General features: G+C 39.4%; 5 protein-coding genes and 1 pseudogene across 5 annotated transcripts; 2 read left to right on the forward strand and 4 right to left on the reverse strand.

The window, feature by feature from the left end:
• On the reverse strand, window positions 9-1,409 carry LOC104720876 (annotated as a pseudogene).
• Window positions 2,971-5,379, forward strand: LOC104727488 (uncharacterized protein At4g04775-like). The gene is made up of 2 exons (XM_010446590.2): window positions 2,971-3,302; window positions 4,849-5,379. Exons 1-2 carry the CDS (start codon window positions 3,114-3,116, stop codon window positions 5,377-5,379), a joined length of 720 nt encoding a protein of 239 aa, XP_010444892.1. The 5' UTR covers window positions 2,971-3,113.
• On the forward strand, window positions 7,482-8,498 carry LOC104727489. Its single transcript, XM_010446591.1, has one exon. It carries the CDS (start codon window positions 7,482-7,484, stop codon window positions 8,496-8,498), a length of 1,017 nt encoding a protein of 338 aa, XP_010444893.1.
• LOC104727490 (F-box/kelch-repeat protein At4g39560-like) lies at window positions 8,985-10,190 on the reverse strand. Its single transcript, XM_010446592.2, has 2 exons — window positions 9,460-10,190; window positions 8,985-9,343 (listed from the first exon to the last, which is right to left on the reverse strand). The coding sequence occupies exons 1-2, from the start codon at window positions 10,178-10,180 to the stop codon at window positions 8,985-8,987; spliced, it is 1,080 nt and encodes a 359-aa protein (XP_010444894.1). The 5' UTR covers window positions 10,181-10,190.
• Window positions 10,124-11,287, reverse strand: LOC104720877 (F-box/kelch-repeat protein At4g39560-like). Its single transcript, XM_010438774.2, has one exon. The coding sequence runs from the start codon at window positions 11,146-11,148 to the stop codon at window positions 10,201-10,203; it is 948 nt and encodes a 315-aa protein (XP_010437076.1). The 5' UTR covers window positions 11,149-11,287; the 3' UTR covers window positions 10,124-10,200.
• On the reverse strand, window positions 12,884-14,570 carry LOC109127172 (F-box/kelch-repeat protein At4g39570-like). Its single transcript, XM_019231568.1, has one exon. The coding sequence runs from the start codon at window positions 14,306-14,308 to the stop codon at window positions 13,091-13,093; it is 1,218 nt and encodes a 405-aa protein (XP_019087113.1). The 5' UTR covers window positions 14,309-14,570; the 3' UTR covers window positions 12,884-13,090.

The following is a 14,576-nucleotide window of genomic DNA, read 5'->3' on the forward strand; positions in this document are numbered from 1 at the left end:
AACCAAAACAGAGTTACATAGCAGCACAAAATAAGCTAAACATCAAAGTTTTACAGGTGAAATGATGCACCTTAACGCTAAAAACACATGGACACAGTCATCCAACAAAATGATACAACAATACCCACAACAACCAACCGATTTCACCACATTCAAGTTTTCTCAAACGGTAGGGGAGAGAGCATAGACCACTTTATATGACAAGGGAACTGAAAGCAATGCGTCATGCCACTCGACCTTCCCCCAAATCTCTTCACTGTCGCGTCTTTCAAGCACAATCACCGCGCACCAAATCTCCTTCGTCTTACATCCATTGGAAGTCACAATCTTGTCCCAGAAAACAGCCATCTTGCCACCAAAATCAGCCATCTTGCCACCATATCTAGCAAACCTAGGCAGTCCTTTCAAACCCTTCAATTTTTTCCAGAGTCTTACCTTAGTGTCATACCAATTAAACTCTCCCTCGTAATAATAGTAAAGCACGTTCTCAACAACGCAATAAGACCACCAAACCCAACCCAAATCCATATCCCATGCCATCCTTTTCCATCTACCTTCATTGGGTTTGTAAATCAAACCTTTAGAGTTTGCAAATAAGATCTCTCCATCAACCACTGCGCTTTTATGCACATCACAACCACCAATCTCTGCACCAGGGCCCGAGACAGGCTCCCAAGTTTGGGTTTTGGGATCGAAAACCTCCATCCAGTTAGATGGATTGCTGCAGTCTTTGCAGCCTCCTGTCACATATATCTTTCCATCAAGCAAATTAGCGGCTGGATAGTTAGTTCCTCTCTACCCGCATGCTTGGACCTTTGCCCCACGTGTGAGACTGGCAGTCCAAGATCGAGACGCTTGACGAGTGTGCTACTTCTTGGTCGATGGGTCCGCCAATGTTGTAGATGTTAGAACCAACCGCAACGAGACCTGACCAGTGCACACAACGAGAATGGAGAACTGGGATTGCCGCCAAAGCATACCCACTTGACTTCTTCTTCTTCTTCTCGATGAGGTCGTCATTGGTTTGAGTTCGATTAGGTTTCCGGCAGAGAGTGAACCACTTAGGGTTAGGGTCATCATCGCCATCCTGTAAACACACATAGAGACAACTCTCGGTTCGGTTTAAAGAGGACCGGATCTTGTAAAGCTCCGGTAAGGCAATAAGCGAGCGGAAACTCTTGGAGACGAGGGAGAGAGTTGGATAATACAATCTCGAGACACGTGCTAAGCAGCTCAATACCAAATCATCGGGAAGTGAAGGATTTGGAGTCGTCGATTGCGGGAGTATAGGCGACGGCTTCTTCTTCTTCCTCCTCCTCCTCTTCTCTGCGGACGACATCGGCGAGAGAGACGAAATCGCCGTTGATCAACCTCCGATCTGAAGCGCGTGTGTTTAATTCGCTTATTGGAGAATTATATTATGGGCCCAATTTAGAAATGGGTACCAAAATCATTTTCGTTTTAGTTTCTTAATGGGCCTTAAATCATAATTTCAACGTAAACTATAGAAACAATTTTAGGGTGTATGCAAGGAGGAACTTTTGAAGCTGAACTGCTGATTCTCTTTGTTTTAGTCGAGTCTGAAGATGAACTGAATAAATAAATAAATAAAACTTTGTTAGATCAAAAGCTGTAATAAGATTATCCTCATTGGTGATCCTTAGTTGTTTCTAAGGAAATTTCTTAGTTAGAGAAATTAATTATTAATGAAACAAAATATAAGAACTGAAAGAAACGTTTCTAATTTTAGGAGCAAAAGAAACGTTTCTTCGAGGACAGGTGGCACAATATTAATGGGTTGATAGGTGAAATGAGATTAATGGAGTAAATTTTTTTTGGCGTTTCTCTTTCATTTTCGAGTTCTCTCTTCTATCTCTCTCTCTCGACAAAATCGCTGAGTTCCTTCTTTCTTCTCTTCTAATTGATTCCCACATCTGATTCTCCATGAATTCGCCGTCGATTTGGTTCCGGTGAAGCAGACGGCATTTGATTCCGGTGAATGCTCTTGCATGTCGAGTAATTGTTGATTGTTTCTGTGAAAAATGACTCAATCCTAATTTATTTATGTATTTTGTTCGTATGCCGGTTTTATTTGCGAATTAGAAGATTTTCATCAATTGTATGTTTTGTATGTTTCTAAATGAAAAAGTGAGAAATGATGCATATGATCCGATTAGTCAGAGTGTTGAACTCTGTATTTGGTTAGATGGTTGGTTGATTTTGAGATTTTGTGTTTGTTTTATGAGTGTTATGAGTTGATCTATGTAATAGTCCGAGTGCTTTATGAGTGTTATGAGTTATAGTTTCATTGTTTGGGATATGTATCGGACTTTGTATGGTTGTATTGATTCTTGTTTCTATTCAAACTCTGTAAACCAGCCTCTGTGGTTCATAATCATTCTGTGTACTTCACTCTAACGTAATGGTTTTTAGAACCTTGTTTTATATGCTTTGATCCCGAAATTGTTTTTTCATAGTCAGATTGAGTTGGTTGTTGGTTGTTGGTTATTGTGTCTTTAATGGATGTCTTTACACAGTTGGTATTAAGACTCACGTACTTGTATTTATGCTTTAATGGATGTTTTTACACAGTTAGTTTCATTACTAAAACCATTTCTTGTTTCTTGTTTTGTGAGTTTCTTTTTGTTGAGCTCAAGCAAGTCACAGTTAAGGAGACAAGGAAACAACATTTCAACCAACCGAAAGAGGTAAATATACACGTAATTGGTTAGAAACCAATTGATTGCTTTGTTTGTTTGGTAGTATCTATTTTGGGGTAGTGAGTTATAGTATGACTGTTTATTTGTGCTCCTATGTGTACTTCTTTGTGACTAGGTTGTCATTATTCTTAATTGGTGGTTGTTCTGTCATTAATGGAAGTGACTAGGTTGTGTATTCATTGTGTGTTTGGTGTCGAAAATTAATTGTAACTCCAATATAATTCACCTTATAAACTGAGCNTCTGTAAACCAGCCTCTGTGGTTCATAATCATTCTGTGTACTTCACTCTAACGTAATGGTTTTTAGAACCTTGTTTTATATGCTTTGATCCCGAAATTGTTTTTTCATAGTCAGATTGAGTTGGTTGTTGGTTGTTGGTTATTGTGTCTTTAATGGATGTCTTTACACAGTTGGTATTAAGACTCACGTACTTGTATTTATGCTTTAATGGATGTTTTTACACAGTTAGTTTCATTACTAAAACCATTTCTTGTTTCTTGTTTTGTGAGTTTCTTTTTGTTGAGCTCAAGCAAGTCACAGTTAAGGAGACAAGGAAACAACATTTCAACCAACCGAAAGAGGTAAATATACACGTAATTGGTTAGAAACCAATTGATTGCTTTGTTTGTTTGGTAGTATCTATTTTGGGGTAGTGAGTTATAGTATGACTGTTTATTTGTGCTCCTATGTGTACTTCTTTGTGACTAGGTTGTCATTATTCTTAATTGGTGGTTGTTCTGTCATTAATGGAAGTGACTAGGTTGTGTATTCATTGTGTGTTTGGTGTCGAAAATTAATTGTAACTCCAATATAATTCACCTTATAAACTGAGCTTTTCTTGATCTTTAAACCACAAACCCGAATATCTTCCAACCAAAAACCGTTCTTCTTTTCTTTCTATATTCTTCCAAATCCCATTTGCTACTATGGAGTCTGACCATGATCTAAATCATTCCACAAATTTTATGGGAATTATGAATATNGTTGGTTGTTGGTTATTGTGTCTTTAATGGATGTCTTTACACAGTTGGTATTAAGACTCACGTACTTGTATTTATGCTTTAATGGATGTTNAGTCAGTTCCGCGGCTTCCCCAAGTGAAGACACAACTGCAAGTCGTAGGAAAAGAAGGAAAGGGACACCTTCTGATGACCGGATTCTCATTAGCGGCTGGTTAAACACCAGCAAGGATGCTGTGAAAGGCAATGATCAGAAGGGCAGAACCTTCTGGAAAAGGGTTGCTGATTATTTTTCAGAAAGTCCACTTTCTGATGGTAATGAGAAGATAGGGCCAATTCAGTGTAAACAGAGATGGGCTAAGATTGGTGATACGGTCGGAAAGTTTTGTGGAACGTATGCTGCTGCGGTGAGGGCTAAAACTAGTGGGCAGAATGAGGATGATATAATGAAGATAGCGTATGATATGTACTACAACATTTATCCGAAAAATTTTGTTCTTGAGCATTGTTGGTTAGAGTTACGCTATGACCAGAAATGGTGTGAGAGTCTTAATGGTAAAGCACCTGAACTAAGCAACAAGAAAAGACTCTTTGATGATCCTGCACAATCTTCAGCTTCTCAGACCGACGGTAACATAGATGAGCCAACAAACACAAGGCCTACTGGTAGAGACGCTAGTAAGGCCAAACAGAGGAAGACTCATGCAGAAGCGAAGGAAGGGAAGGCTTTGAAGGAGTACCAAAACATGTGGGAAATAAAGAAGGAAGAATTGCTTCTGAAAGAGAGATTGTCAAAAATGCAAATTCTTGACAGTTTGCTAGCCAAAAATGGACCTCTTACTCAGAAAGAAGAAGGTATGAAAAAGAAGCTGCTTGACTTAGTGGATGATTAGTTTTAGGACAAATCTGGTCGAGAAGTGTCCTGTTTGAGTCTGTTGAGTCTGTTGAGTCTTGTTGAGTCTTGTTTGAGTCTGTTGAGTCTTGTTGTCGGTCATGTTATGTATTGTTCATCTGATGCTTTTGTTATAAGTTGATGTGTAAACGAATGTCTAATTATAAGTTGATGTGTTTATCTACTTCTGTGTACTTCTTTCTTTTAAAATTTCTGATTATAAGTTTTAAACGAATGTCTAATTATAAGTTGTTTGTCTTATGCTTTTGTTAACAGAACAAGGAACACATGGGGCTCCATAGCTATAGCCAGCCGTCGTCATCTGAATGTAATGGTTATCTGGTTGACGAACAATCTAGCCAGCCATCTGATTCAAGTGCTTACAACTATGCAGAGAGTGAACCTGAGTTGGGATTCCCCAAGAAGTGTTATTGTGGTGCTGAACCTATCATTGACACATGTTACTCGAGGAATGATCCAGGAAGAAAGTTCTTCTCTTGTGGGAACAGAGACGATGGGGAGTGCCATATATGGAAGTGGTGGGATGTTGCGGTGATGGAGGAGATGAGAGCAACTGAAACAAACTATAGCAAGGTTGCATCAAAGGTAGATACTCTTACTCACTATGAAACTGAGCTGAACGAGATCAAACACCTGAAGAATGAAACTGATGAGAAGATCAACAAGCTAGAGAAGCTTGTTGCTGAGTTGAATACGAAGAACAGAGGGTTTACATTCAGTTTGGAATTGGTTCTTGGTGTCTTATTATGTTTAGTTGCTATATTAGGTCTGATTATGTTTAAGTAGGGCNGAGTCTGTTGAGTCTTGTTGAGTCTTGTTTGAGTCTGTTGAGTCTTGTTGTCGGTCATGTTATGTATTGTTCATCTGATGCTTTTGTTATAAGTTGATGTGTAAACGAATGTCTAATTATAAGTTGATGTGTTTATCTACTTCTGTGTACTTCTTTCTTTTAAAATTTCTGATTATAAGTTTTAAACGAATGTCTAATTATAAGTTGTTTGTCTTATGCTTTTGTTAACAGAACAAGGAACACATGGGGCTCCATAGCTATAGCCAGCCGTCGTCATCTGAATGTAATGGTTATCTGGTTGACGAACAATCTAGCCAGCCATCTGATTCAAGTGCTTACAACTATGCAGAGAGTGAACCTGAGTTGGGATTCCCCAAGAAGTGTTATTGTGGTGCTGAACCTATCATTGACACATGTTACTCGAGGAATGATCCAGGAAGAAAGTTCTTCTCTTGTGGGAACAGAGACGATGGGGAGTGCCATATATGGAAGTGGTGGGATGTTGCGGTGATGGAGGAGATGAGAGCAACTGAAACAAACTATAGCAAGGTTGCATCAAAGGTAGATACTCTTACTCACTATGAAACTGAGCTGAACGAGATCAAACACCTGAAGAATGAAACTGATGAGAAGATCAACAAGCTAGAGAAGCTTGTTGCTGAGTTGAATACGAAGAACAGAGGGTTTACATTCAGTTTGGAATTGGTTCTTGGTGTCTTATTATGTTTAGTTGCTATATTAGGTCTGATTATGTTTAAGTAGGGCAGTTTATTTAGCTTCAAAGGCACTATGGTGTTGTGTAATATGTTTGAGACTGGTTTCGTTCAATAACCATCGGCTATAATGACTACATTTTTTCTTACTCGGTATTGTATATATCGATCATTGCCTATTGCTGTTCACATGTTCACATATCACATGATATTGTNGTTAACAGAACAAGGAACACATGGGGCTCCATAGCTATAGCCAGCCGTCGTCATCTGAATGTAATGGTTATCTGGTTGACGAACAATCTAGCCAGCCATCTGATTCAAGTGCTTACAACTATGCAGAGAGTGAACCTGAGTTGGGATTCCCCAAGAAGTGTTATTGTGGTGCTGAACCTATCATTGACACATGTTACTCGAGGAATGATCCAGGAAGAAAGTTCTTCTCTTGTGGGAACAGAGACGATGGGGAGTGCCATATATGGAAGTGGTGGGATGTTGCGGTGATGGAGGAGATGAGAGCAACTGAAACAAACTATAGCAAGGTTGCATCAAAGGTAGATACTCTTACTCACTATGAAACTGAGCTGAACGAGATCAAACACCTGAAGAATGAAACTGATGAGAAGATCAACAAGCTAGAGAAGCTTGTTGCTGAGTTGAATACGAAGAACAGAGGGTTTACATTCAGTTTGGAATTGGTTCTTGGTGTCTTATTATGTTTAGTTGCTATATTAGGTCTGATTATGTTTAAGTAGGGCAGTTTATTTAGCTTCAAAGGCACTATGGTGTTGTGTAATATGTTTGAGACTGGTTTCGTTCAATAACCATCGGCTATAATGACTACATTTTTTCTTACTCGGTATTGTATATATCGATCATTGCCTATTGCTGTTCACATGTTCACATATCACATGATATTGTTTTTTTTCCTACACAAGAATACAACAAGGATCACAAGATATATGAGAACAAATAACTAACACAAAAATACAACATATATAAACACAACATAGTCTCACGGGAAATGTAACAAAAGAATCACAAGAAACACATTGTCATCTATATATAGAACATCTCTGATACTCATTCAAGTCATTCAAAATTTACTTCTCAAAATTCTTACTCAAGTCATTTAAAATTTTTTTTTCAATGGGTTCTTCTTCTCATTCACATTTTAATTTTGCAAGGGATGATGATCCAAATTTTGAGTCCCATTTTGCAGAAATGTTTGATAACCATGATATTCATGGAGAAGCGTTTGAGAAAAAAAAAAGAAACGGGAATTCATTGAAAGAAATCGGGAAGAAGGCCACAACCGTTTGTGGAATGATTATTTCAGTGAATCTCCGACATACCCTCCCCATATATTCTGACGACGTTTTAGAATGAACAAACCATTATTCTTGTGTATTGTCGACCGTCTTACTGCAGAAGATCCTTACTTTCGACAAAGAAAAGATGCCACAGGAAGGCTTGGCCTTTCTCCGATCCAAAAATGTACTGCAGCAATTAGGCTACTAGCATATGGTGGTGGGTGTGATACGGTGGACGAATATGTCCGACTTGGTGAAACAACTGCTCGTTTATGTTTGCAACATTTTGTCAGTGGAGTTATCAATTTCTTTGGCGATGAATTTCTAAGAAGACCCACACCAGAGGATCTTCAAAGATTACTATATGTTGCAGAAGAACGTGGATTTCCCGAGATGGTTGGAAGCATAGACTGTATGCATTGGGTTTGGAAGAATTGCCCAACAGCTTGGAAAGGTACACGAGGATCCGGCAAACCTACAATTGTTTTAGAGGCGGTCGCGTCATATGATCTCTGGATATGGCACGCCTTTTTTGGATCTCCAGGTACTTTTAACGATATTAATGTTCTTGATCGATCTCCCGTTTTTGATGATATACTTTATGGTCAAGCTCCACAAGTTACCTACTACGTTAACGGCAGAGAGTACAATTTGACTTACTATCTGACAGACGATATTTATCCGAAATGGGCAACTTTTATTCAATCCATACCACTACCACAGAGTCCAAAAGCATCTTTATTTGCTGAACGCCAAGAAAGTGCCCGAAAAGATGTTGAGCGTGCTTTCGGTGTCCTACAAGCTAAATTCGCCGTAATTAAAAATCCATGTCTTTTATGGGATAAAGACAAAGTGGGATTGATTATGAGGGCGTGTATCATACTCCACAATATGATTGTTGAAAATGAACGAGATGGATACACTCAAGCTGACGTTTCTGATTTCCCACAAGGAGATGATGTGGATCTTTCATATTCTTTCGATATGGCTTCAAATATCAGCAATGTGCTGAATGGTCAAACAATAATTCGTGATAGAGAAGCGCATCACCAATTGAAACATGATTTAGTTGAACATTTTATGGACTAAATTTGGAGATTAAATATGTTTTATGTTTAATTAAATATGTTTCTATGTTTTATTTCATGTTGTGTGTTATGTTTTAATTTTTTAATGTTTTGTGTTTTAATTTTAAATGTTGTATGTTATTTTATGTTTTTATTATTAAAATATATTTCTATGATATATAAAATAATTTTGAATATTTTAAATTATTAATTATTATTTTATTATATTTATTACTAAGAAACACCTTAACTTGGTTCTACCAATAATTAACAAAATTTTCCTTTTTTCTTAGCAAAGTTTCTTCTTCCCTTTTTATTATTAAAAATTGCCTTAAGAAACAACTAAGGATCACACTAACGAGGATAGTCTAAGTGTTCATCTTCTTTCCTATGATGGTAAAATGAAAACAAAAAAAAAGCCAAACTCATTTGTTTATAGGAGGATTTGTAAAAACTAATAATCTTCTTCTAAGCTGCGCCATTCATTCAAGATTCACAACTGAGTTGATTAATCAAACAGTAGCAGAAAGAGCAGACACGAATTTATATTTTTCGGGGACTGTAAGCCTGCATCAAACCACTCAACCTTCCCCAAAATCTCTCGACTCCCCCAAATATCTTGACTGTTGTTGTCGCGTTTTTCAAATGCAATCACTGCACACCAAATCACCTTATTCTTATAGCCACTAGAAGGAAGATACTTGTCCCAAAAGATAACCATCTTTCCACCATATTCAGCCATTTTGACTTTGACACCAACATGATCATCAAATTTGGGTAGTCCTATAAAACTCTTCAATTCAAACCAGATTCCTACCTTAGGGTTGTACCATATGATTCCTTTAGCGTAACAATAAAGAACGTTATCTACAACGCAATAACAACGTGATTCCCATTCTAACTCAAAACAAGTAAGCACACTTAAGGCTTCCCATCTATCTTCTTTTGGCATGTAAGCGAGACCCGCACTCAAACGCGCAAACATAAATATATATTTCCATCAATTACTGCGCTCTTGCGTCTATGATTTACCCATCCCACTACAAGAGGGCACGACACAAGCTCCCAAGTTTGCTTTTTTGAGTCGAAAACCTCCATCCAGTTGGAGGACTTGCACTCTTCTTCACATCCTCCTGCTACGTATATCTTTCCATCAACAACATGGAAAACTGGATAAGACCGCTCCACCAGCATTTTTGGAGCCTCACACCAAGTATGAGACTTGCAGTCCAGGATCGAGACGGTAGACGAAGATTTTGCATCCTCGCCAATGTTGTAGATTTTGGAGCCAACCGCCACGAGATTGGACGAGTGCACAGGAGGAGATTCTAGAGATGGGAATGGAACCAAAAGATTTCTTCCCATTGACTTCTTCTGCTTATGGGTCTGATCCGGTCTCCGGCAGAGGGTGAACCAAGTTGTGTTAAAGTCAGGAGGGAGCTTTAAGCACACATAGAGACAACTCTCGGTGCGGCCTAAGAGTGATCTAGTCTCGTAAAGGTGAGGTGAAGCTAGGAGAGATCGAAAGCTCTTGGAGACGAGAGAGAGAATCGGGTAGTCCAATCTCGAGACGCGTGCGAAGATACTCAATAGCAAATCGTCAGGAAGTGACGGAATCGGGTACACCTGAGCGGTCAACTTCTCCTTCTCAATCGGTGGCTGTTCGTCGTTCATGGCCACGGAAGATCTAGTTGACAACGACATCGGCAGTACGAAAATCGCCGTTAATCAAACTGTAGTCGGATGGAAACTCTGATCGGAGGTATTGTATTCATAGGATATATATAGTGTGTGATAAGGACAAATTTATATTTAACTATATCTACCACGCAATGAGAAAAGTATCGCCATCCTAAAGCCAAATTAGTCATAGCACCTATGCCTTGCCATTTATCTTCTTTTGGCTTGTAAGCCACACCCAAACCCTTATTCCCAAACATAAATATTTCTCCGTCAATTACTGCGCTCCTGTTCATACCACTATCGCATCTCTCTACAAGAGGGCTCGACACAAGTTCCCAAGTTTGCTTTTTCAAATCGAAGACCTCCATCCATGTGGAGGAACTGTAATCTTCTTCACATCCTCCTGCTACATATATCTTACCATCAACAACACTGGAAACTGGATAAGCCCGCTCCACCAGCATGCTTGGAGCCTCGCACCAAGTATGAGACTTGCAGTCCAGGATCGAGACAGTAGACGAAGGCGCATCGTTGATATGTCCACCGATGTTGTAGATATTAGAGCCAACCGCCGAGAGACCGGACGGGTGCACAGGACGAGATTGCAGAGATGGGATTGGGATTAAAAGATTTCCACTTGACTTCTTCTTCTTCTTCTTCTCCTTCTGGGCGTGATCTGGTCTCCGGCAGAGAGTGAACCAAGTTGTGTGAAAGTCAGGAGGGAGCCTTAAGCACACGTAGAGACAACTCTCGGTACGACCTAAGAGTGATCTAGTCTTGTAAAGCTCCGGTGAAGAAAGGAGTGAGGGGAAACTCTTGGATACGAGTGAGAGAGTTGGGTAATGCAATCTAGAGACGCGTGCCAAACAACTCAATACCAGATCATCCGGAAGTGGCAGAATCGGGTACACCTCAGAGGCCTTCTTCTTCTTCTCAATCGGTGGCTCTTCGCCGTTCATGGCCGCGAAATATCTAGTTGACAACGACATCGGCAGTACGAAAATCGTCGTTGATCACGTTAACCAGAGACTCAGAAAAACAAAAAGAACAAAGAAACTTAATTCCGATGCAAGGCTGGACTCATATATCATATGAACAAAATCTAAATTTCCCATCCGATATATAAGCCACCTCTCCACCCGTTGCAACCTACAAGAGATAGGGAACCGTCGTCGTCAGTTTTTGACTTAATTCTTTTGAGAAGAAAGAGCTTAATGGGGTAATTAATGTCTTAAAACTGCCGGAACTCTCCGCCTGTGGGAATTTGTAGGGTTTTCACTCGAATTCTTGACCGGAAAAGTTACATTTTTAAATTCTTAATATAAAATGACAGTATGACACCATTGCAAAAGTATTATTACTCTATTAGTGACAAATAGTATTCAGAATCCTTTTGATTTTATCTTATTGAGCCCTTAAAACATAAATTTGGGAACTTTTGTAGCAGAGATATTTGAGCATTTTGGTTAAGAGTTTCCATGTGATACTAACTGAAAACACATAAAGCCATAACCATTTATAAGATTGTTAGCAAATGAAGCGAAATAAAACAAAAGAGATCTGTAAACTACTCTTCAAGGGTGCATCTTGTTTTACAGTTCTCCTACAAATGTAAATAACCTTCCTGATCAACCTAGACCATTATGCTAGGATTAGCAGACCGATGCAAACTAAACTAAACTTCTACCTGCAACATTACCGAGTCAAATCATCAAACAGTAGCAGCACGAGCACACACAAACTCACAAGACCGAGGGACTGTAAGCACAGCATCAAGCCACTCAACCTTGCCAAAAATCTCTTCATTGTAGCGCCTTCCAAGTTTGATGACCGCACACCAAATCACCTTGTTCTTATAGCCACTAGGAGGCAAATACATGTCCCACAAAACAGCCATCTTTCCACCATAATCGGCCAATCTAACGCAACCATAGCCAGGAAACTTAGGCAAACCTTCTAAACCTTTCAACTTTATCCAGCGTCCAAACTTGGAGTCATACAATTTGATTCCATCTGATTTAGTATAAGAATATAGTACATTATCAATCACGCAATAAGTAAAACGTAGCCATCCTAAATCCAAATAATTCACCGCTCCTATTGCTTCCCATCTGACTAACTTTGGGTTGTAAGCCACACCCTTATGCCCAAACAAGCAGATAGCTTCATCAATCACTGCGCTCTTGAGTATTTTAAGTTTATGATTTAAATCATTAAAAAATAAAATTTATAAATCAAATCAAAACTTAAACTGAAATGCTAAATTTAAACTTGAACTTAATAGTATAATAAAGAATGAAAGAACTATTCAATATATATACATGTAAATATATATATCAAAATCATAAATATTATATATTAATCAACAAGATTGGCCAAAACACCTGAAGAAACTTACTTGCAATATGATTCATTGATCATGTAGCTAGAAGACCTGAGACGATAATCATCTCAAAATGGGTGATTTTAAAACAAATTGAAAATCTCACATTTTTACCTCGTACAAATTTCCTGCAACTTCAGAAAGCCAAATAACTTGGATTTCCAAGCTAAAAAGTTTTTCAAAAGAACACACATTCAAAACAAAAAGTTATATATAGTAGTGCGTCACTACATGATTCCAAAAGGTACAACGGCTAAGAGTAAACTTTCTTTTCAACCGAAACAATGCACCACCATGAAAGAAGTAAACTTTCTTTTCAACCGAAACAATGCACCACCATGAAAGAAGTAAACTTTCTTTTTCAACCGAAACAATGTGCCATAAGGTCTTCAGCAGCAGAGAAATAAGCTAACCGTCAAAGGTTTACAAGTGAAACAATGTTAACAGCATAAAGCTAAAAAAAAAAAACAATACACAATCATCCAACAAAATGATACAATACCCACAAAACGTTTCACCACATCCAAGCCTGTCCTGTGTGTCATCCATCAAACGGTAACAGCAAGAGCATGCTCAAATTCATATGACACGGGGACTGTAAGCACTGCCTCATACCACTCAACCTTCCCCCAAATCTCCTCACTGTTGGGCCTTTCAAGCGCAATCACCGCGCACCAAATTGTCTTGTACTTATCTCCACTAGAAGTTAAAGGCACACGATTGTCCCAAAAAGCAGCCATCTTTCCACCATAATCCACCAACTTTACATAGACATTCTTGCCAAACTTAGGTAGTCCTTTCAAACCTTTCATATTTTTCCACATACTCTGATTAGTGTCATACCATCGGATAGCTCCACCATAACAGTACAAAACATCATCTATAGTGCAATTACAAGGCCAAAACCAACTCCGACCCAGCTGATATCCGACAAAGTCCCATCTACCTACCTCTCGATCATAAGCCATAACCTTACTCCCAATAATCAGGCAGAACTTTCCTTCAATATATGCGCTTATTGATAGACCACCCCAGTTTTGCTCCCAATTAGGAACGGGAATATGATCCCAAATTTGGGTCTTTGAGTCGAATATCTCGATCGGGTACAAAGACTCTGTACCCTCGTCGTCTTGGTTGCCTCCAGCAACATAAATATTTCCATCAATGACGGTAGCAGAAGGGTCCAACCTTTCCACCTGCATGCTTGGAGCTTCACGCAACGTGTGAGACCGGCAGTCTAGGACCAAGACTCTAGATGAAGGCACATTCTCAATGTATCCGCCAAAGAAGTAGATATCAGAACCAACGGAAGCGGGACCTGACCAGTGCGAAAGAGGAGGATTTGGAACTGGGATTGGGATCAAAATGTTGCCCCTTGACTTCTTCTTCGTCTTCTTAGTCTTCCTGGTGCCTTTAGTTAGGGTTCGGTCAGGTTTTAGGCAGTGAGTGAACCAGAGAGGGTTAGGAGGATCAGGATTCCTCCCCTGTAAACACAGATAGAGACAACACTCTGAGCGGCCTAAGAGTGACCGAGTCTCGTAGAGCTCAGGTGAAGCAATGAGTGATCTAAAGCTCTTGGAGACGAGAGAAAGAGTCGGGTAATATACTCTCGAGACGCGTGCGAAGATACTTATAAGCAAATCGTCAGGAAGTGACGGAATCGGCGTCGGCGGTGAATCGGATAGCTTCTTTTTTTTAAGCGATGGTTTCTTCGTCGTCGTCGTCGTCACCGTCTTCCTCTTCCTCTTCCTCTTCGGGGAATACATTGGCGGAACTAAGAAATTAGCCGTTAAGCAATCAACCTCCCGATGTCTTCAGCTTCTTCTTCTCCGACTTGCCGAGAACAAACTCAGGTGGGACATTTAGGGATTTCACTTCGTCGAGCGCGTTTTACGTATTCGCTCAGGTTGCGCGTGCGATTCCACATGTTTTGAAAGGGCTAGCTCAAACATGGGCTTAATAAATAAAATGGGCCTCAAAATACGAGTGAAAAATCTAGCTGGAAACATCCACCAAATTTAACAGCCCAATAAT

Source organism: Camelina sativa, chromosome 11 (genome assembly GCF_000633955.1).
Source record: "Camelina sativa cultivar DH55 chromosome 11, Cs, whole genome shotgun sequence".
NCBI lineage: Eukaryota > Viridiplantae > Streptophyta > Magnoliopsida > Brassicales > Brassicaceae > Camelina > Camelina sativa.

What these genes read in the sequence shown, in the direction of transcription:
- LOC104727488 (XM_010446590.2), top strand. Translation starts at nt 3,114, where the DNA reads ATGGATGTCTTTACACAGTTGGTATTAAGACTCACGTACTTGTATTTA. An exon ending in ATTTCAACCAACCGAAAGAG is followed by an intron (nt 3,303 to 4,848) that starts GTAAATATACAC and finishes TTTTGTTAACAG; the next exon opens with AACAAGGAACACATGGGGCT.
- LOC104727489 (XM_010446591.1), top strand. Translation starts at nt 7,482, where the DNA reads ATGAACAAACCATTATTCTTGTGTATTGTCGACCGTCTTACTGCAGAA.
- LOC104727490 (XM_010446592.2), bottom strand. Translation starts at nt 10,180, where the DNA reads ATGTCGTTGTCAACTAGATCTTCCGTGGCCATGAACGACGAACAGCCA. An exon ending in TGATGGAAATATATATTTAT is followed by an intron (nt 9,344 to 9,459) that starts GTTTGCGCGTTT and finishes ATTGCGTTGTAG; the next exon opens with ATAACGTTCTTTATTGTTAC.
- LOC104720877 (XM_010438774.2), bottom strand. Translation starts at nt 11,148, where the DNA reads ATGTCGTTGTCAACTAGATATTTCGCGGCCATGAACGGCGAAGAGCCA.
- LOC109127172 (XM_019231568.1), bottom strand. Translation starts at nt 14,308, where the DNA reads ATGTATTCCCCGAAGAGGAAGAGGAAGAGGAAGACGGTGACGACGACG.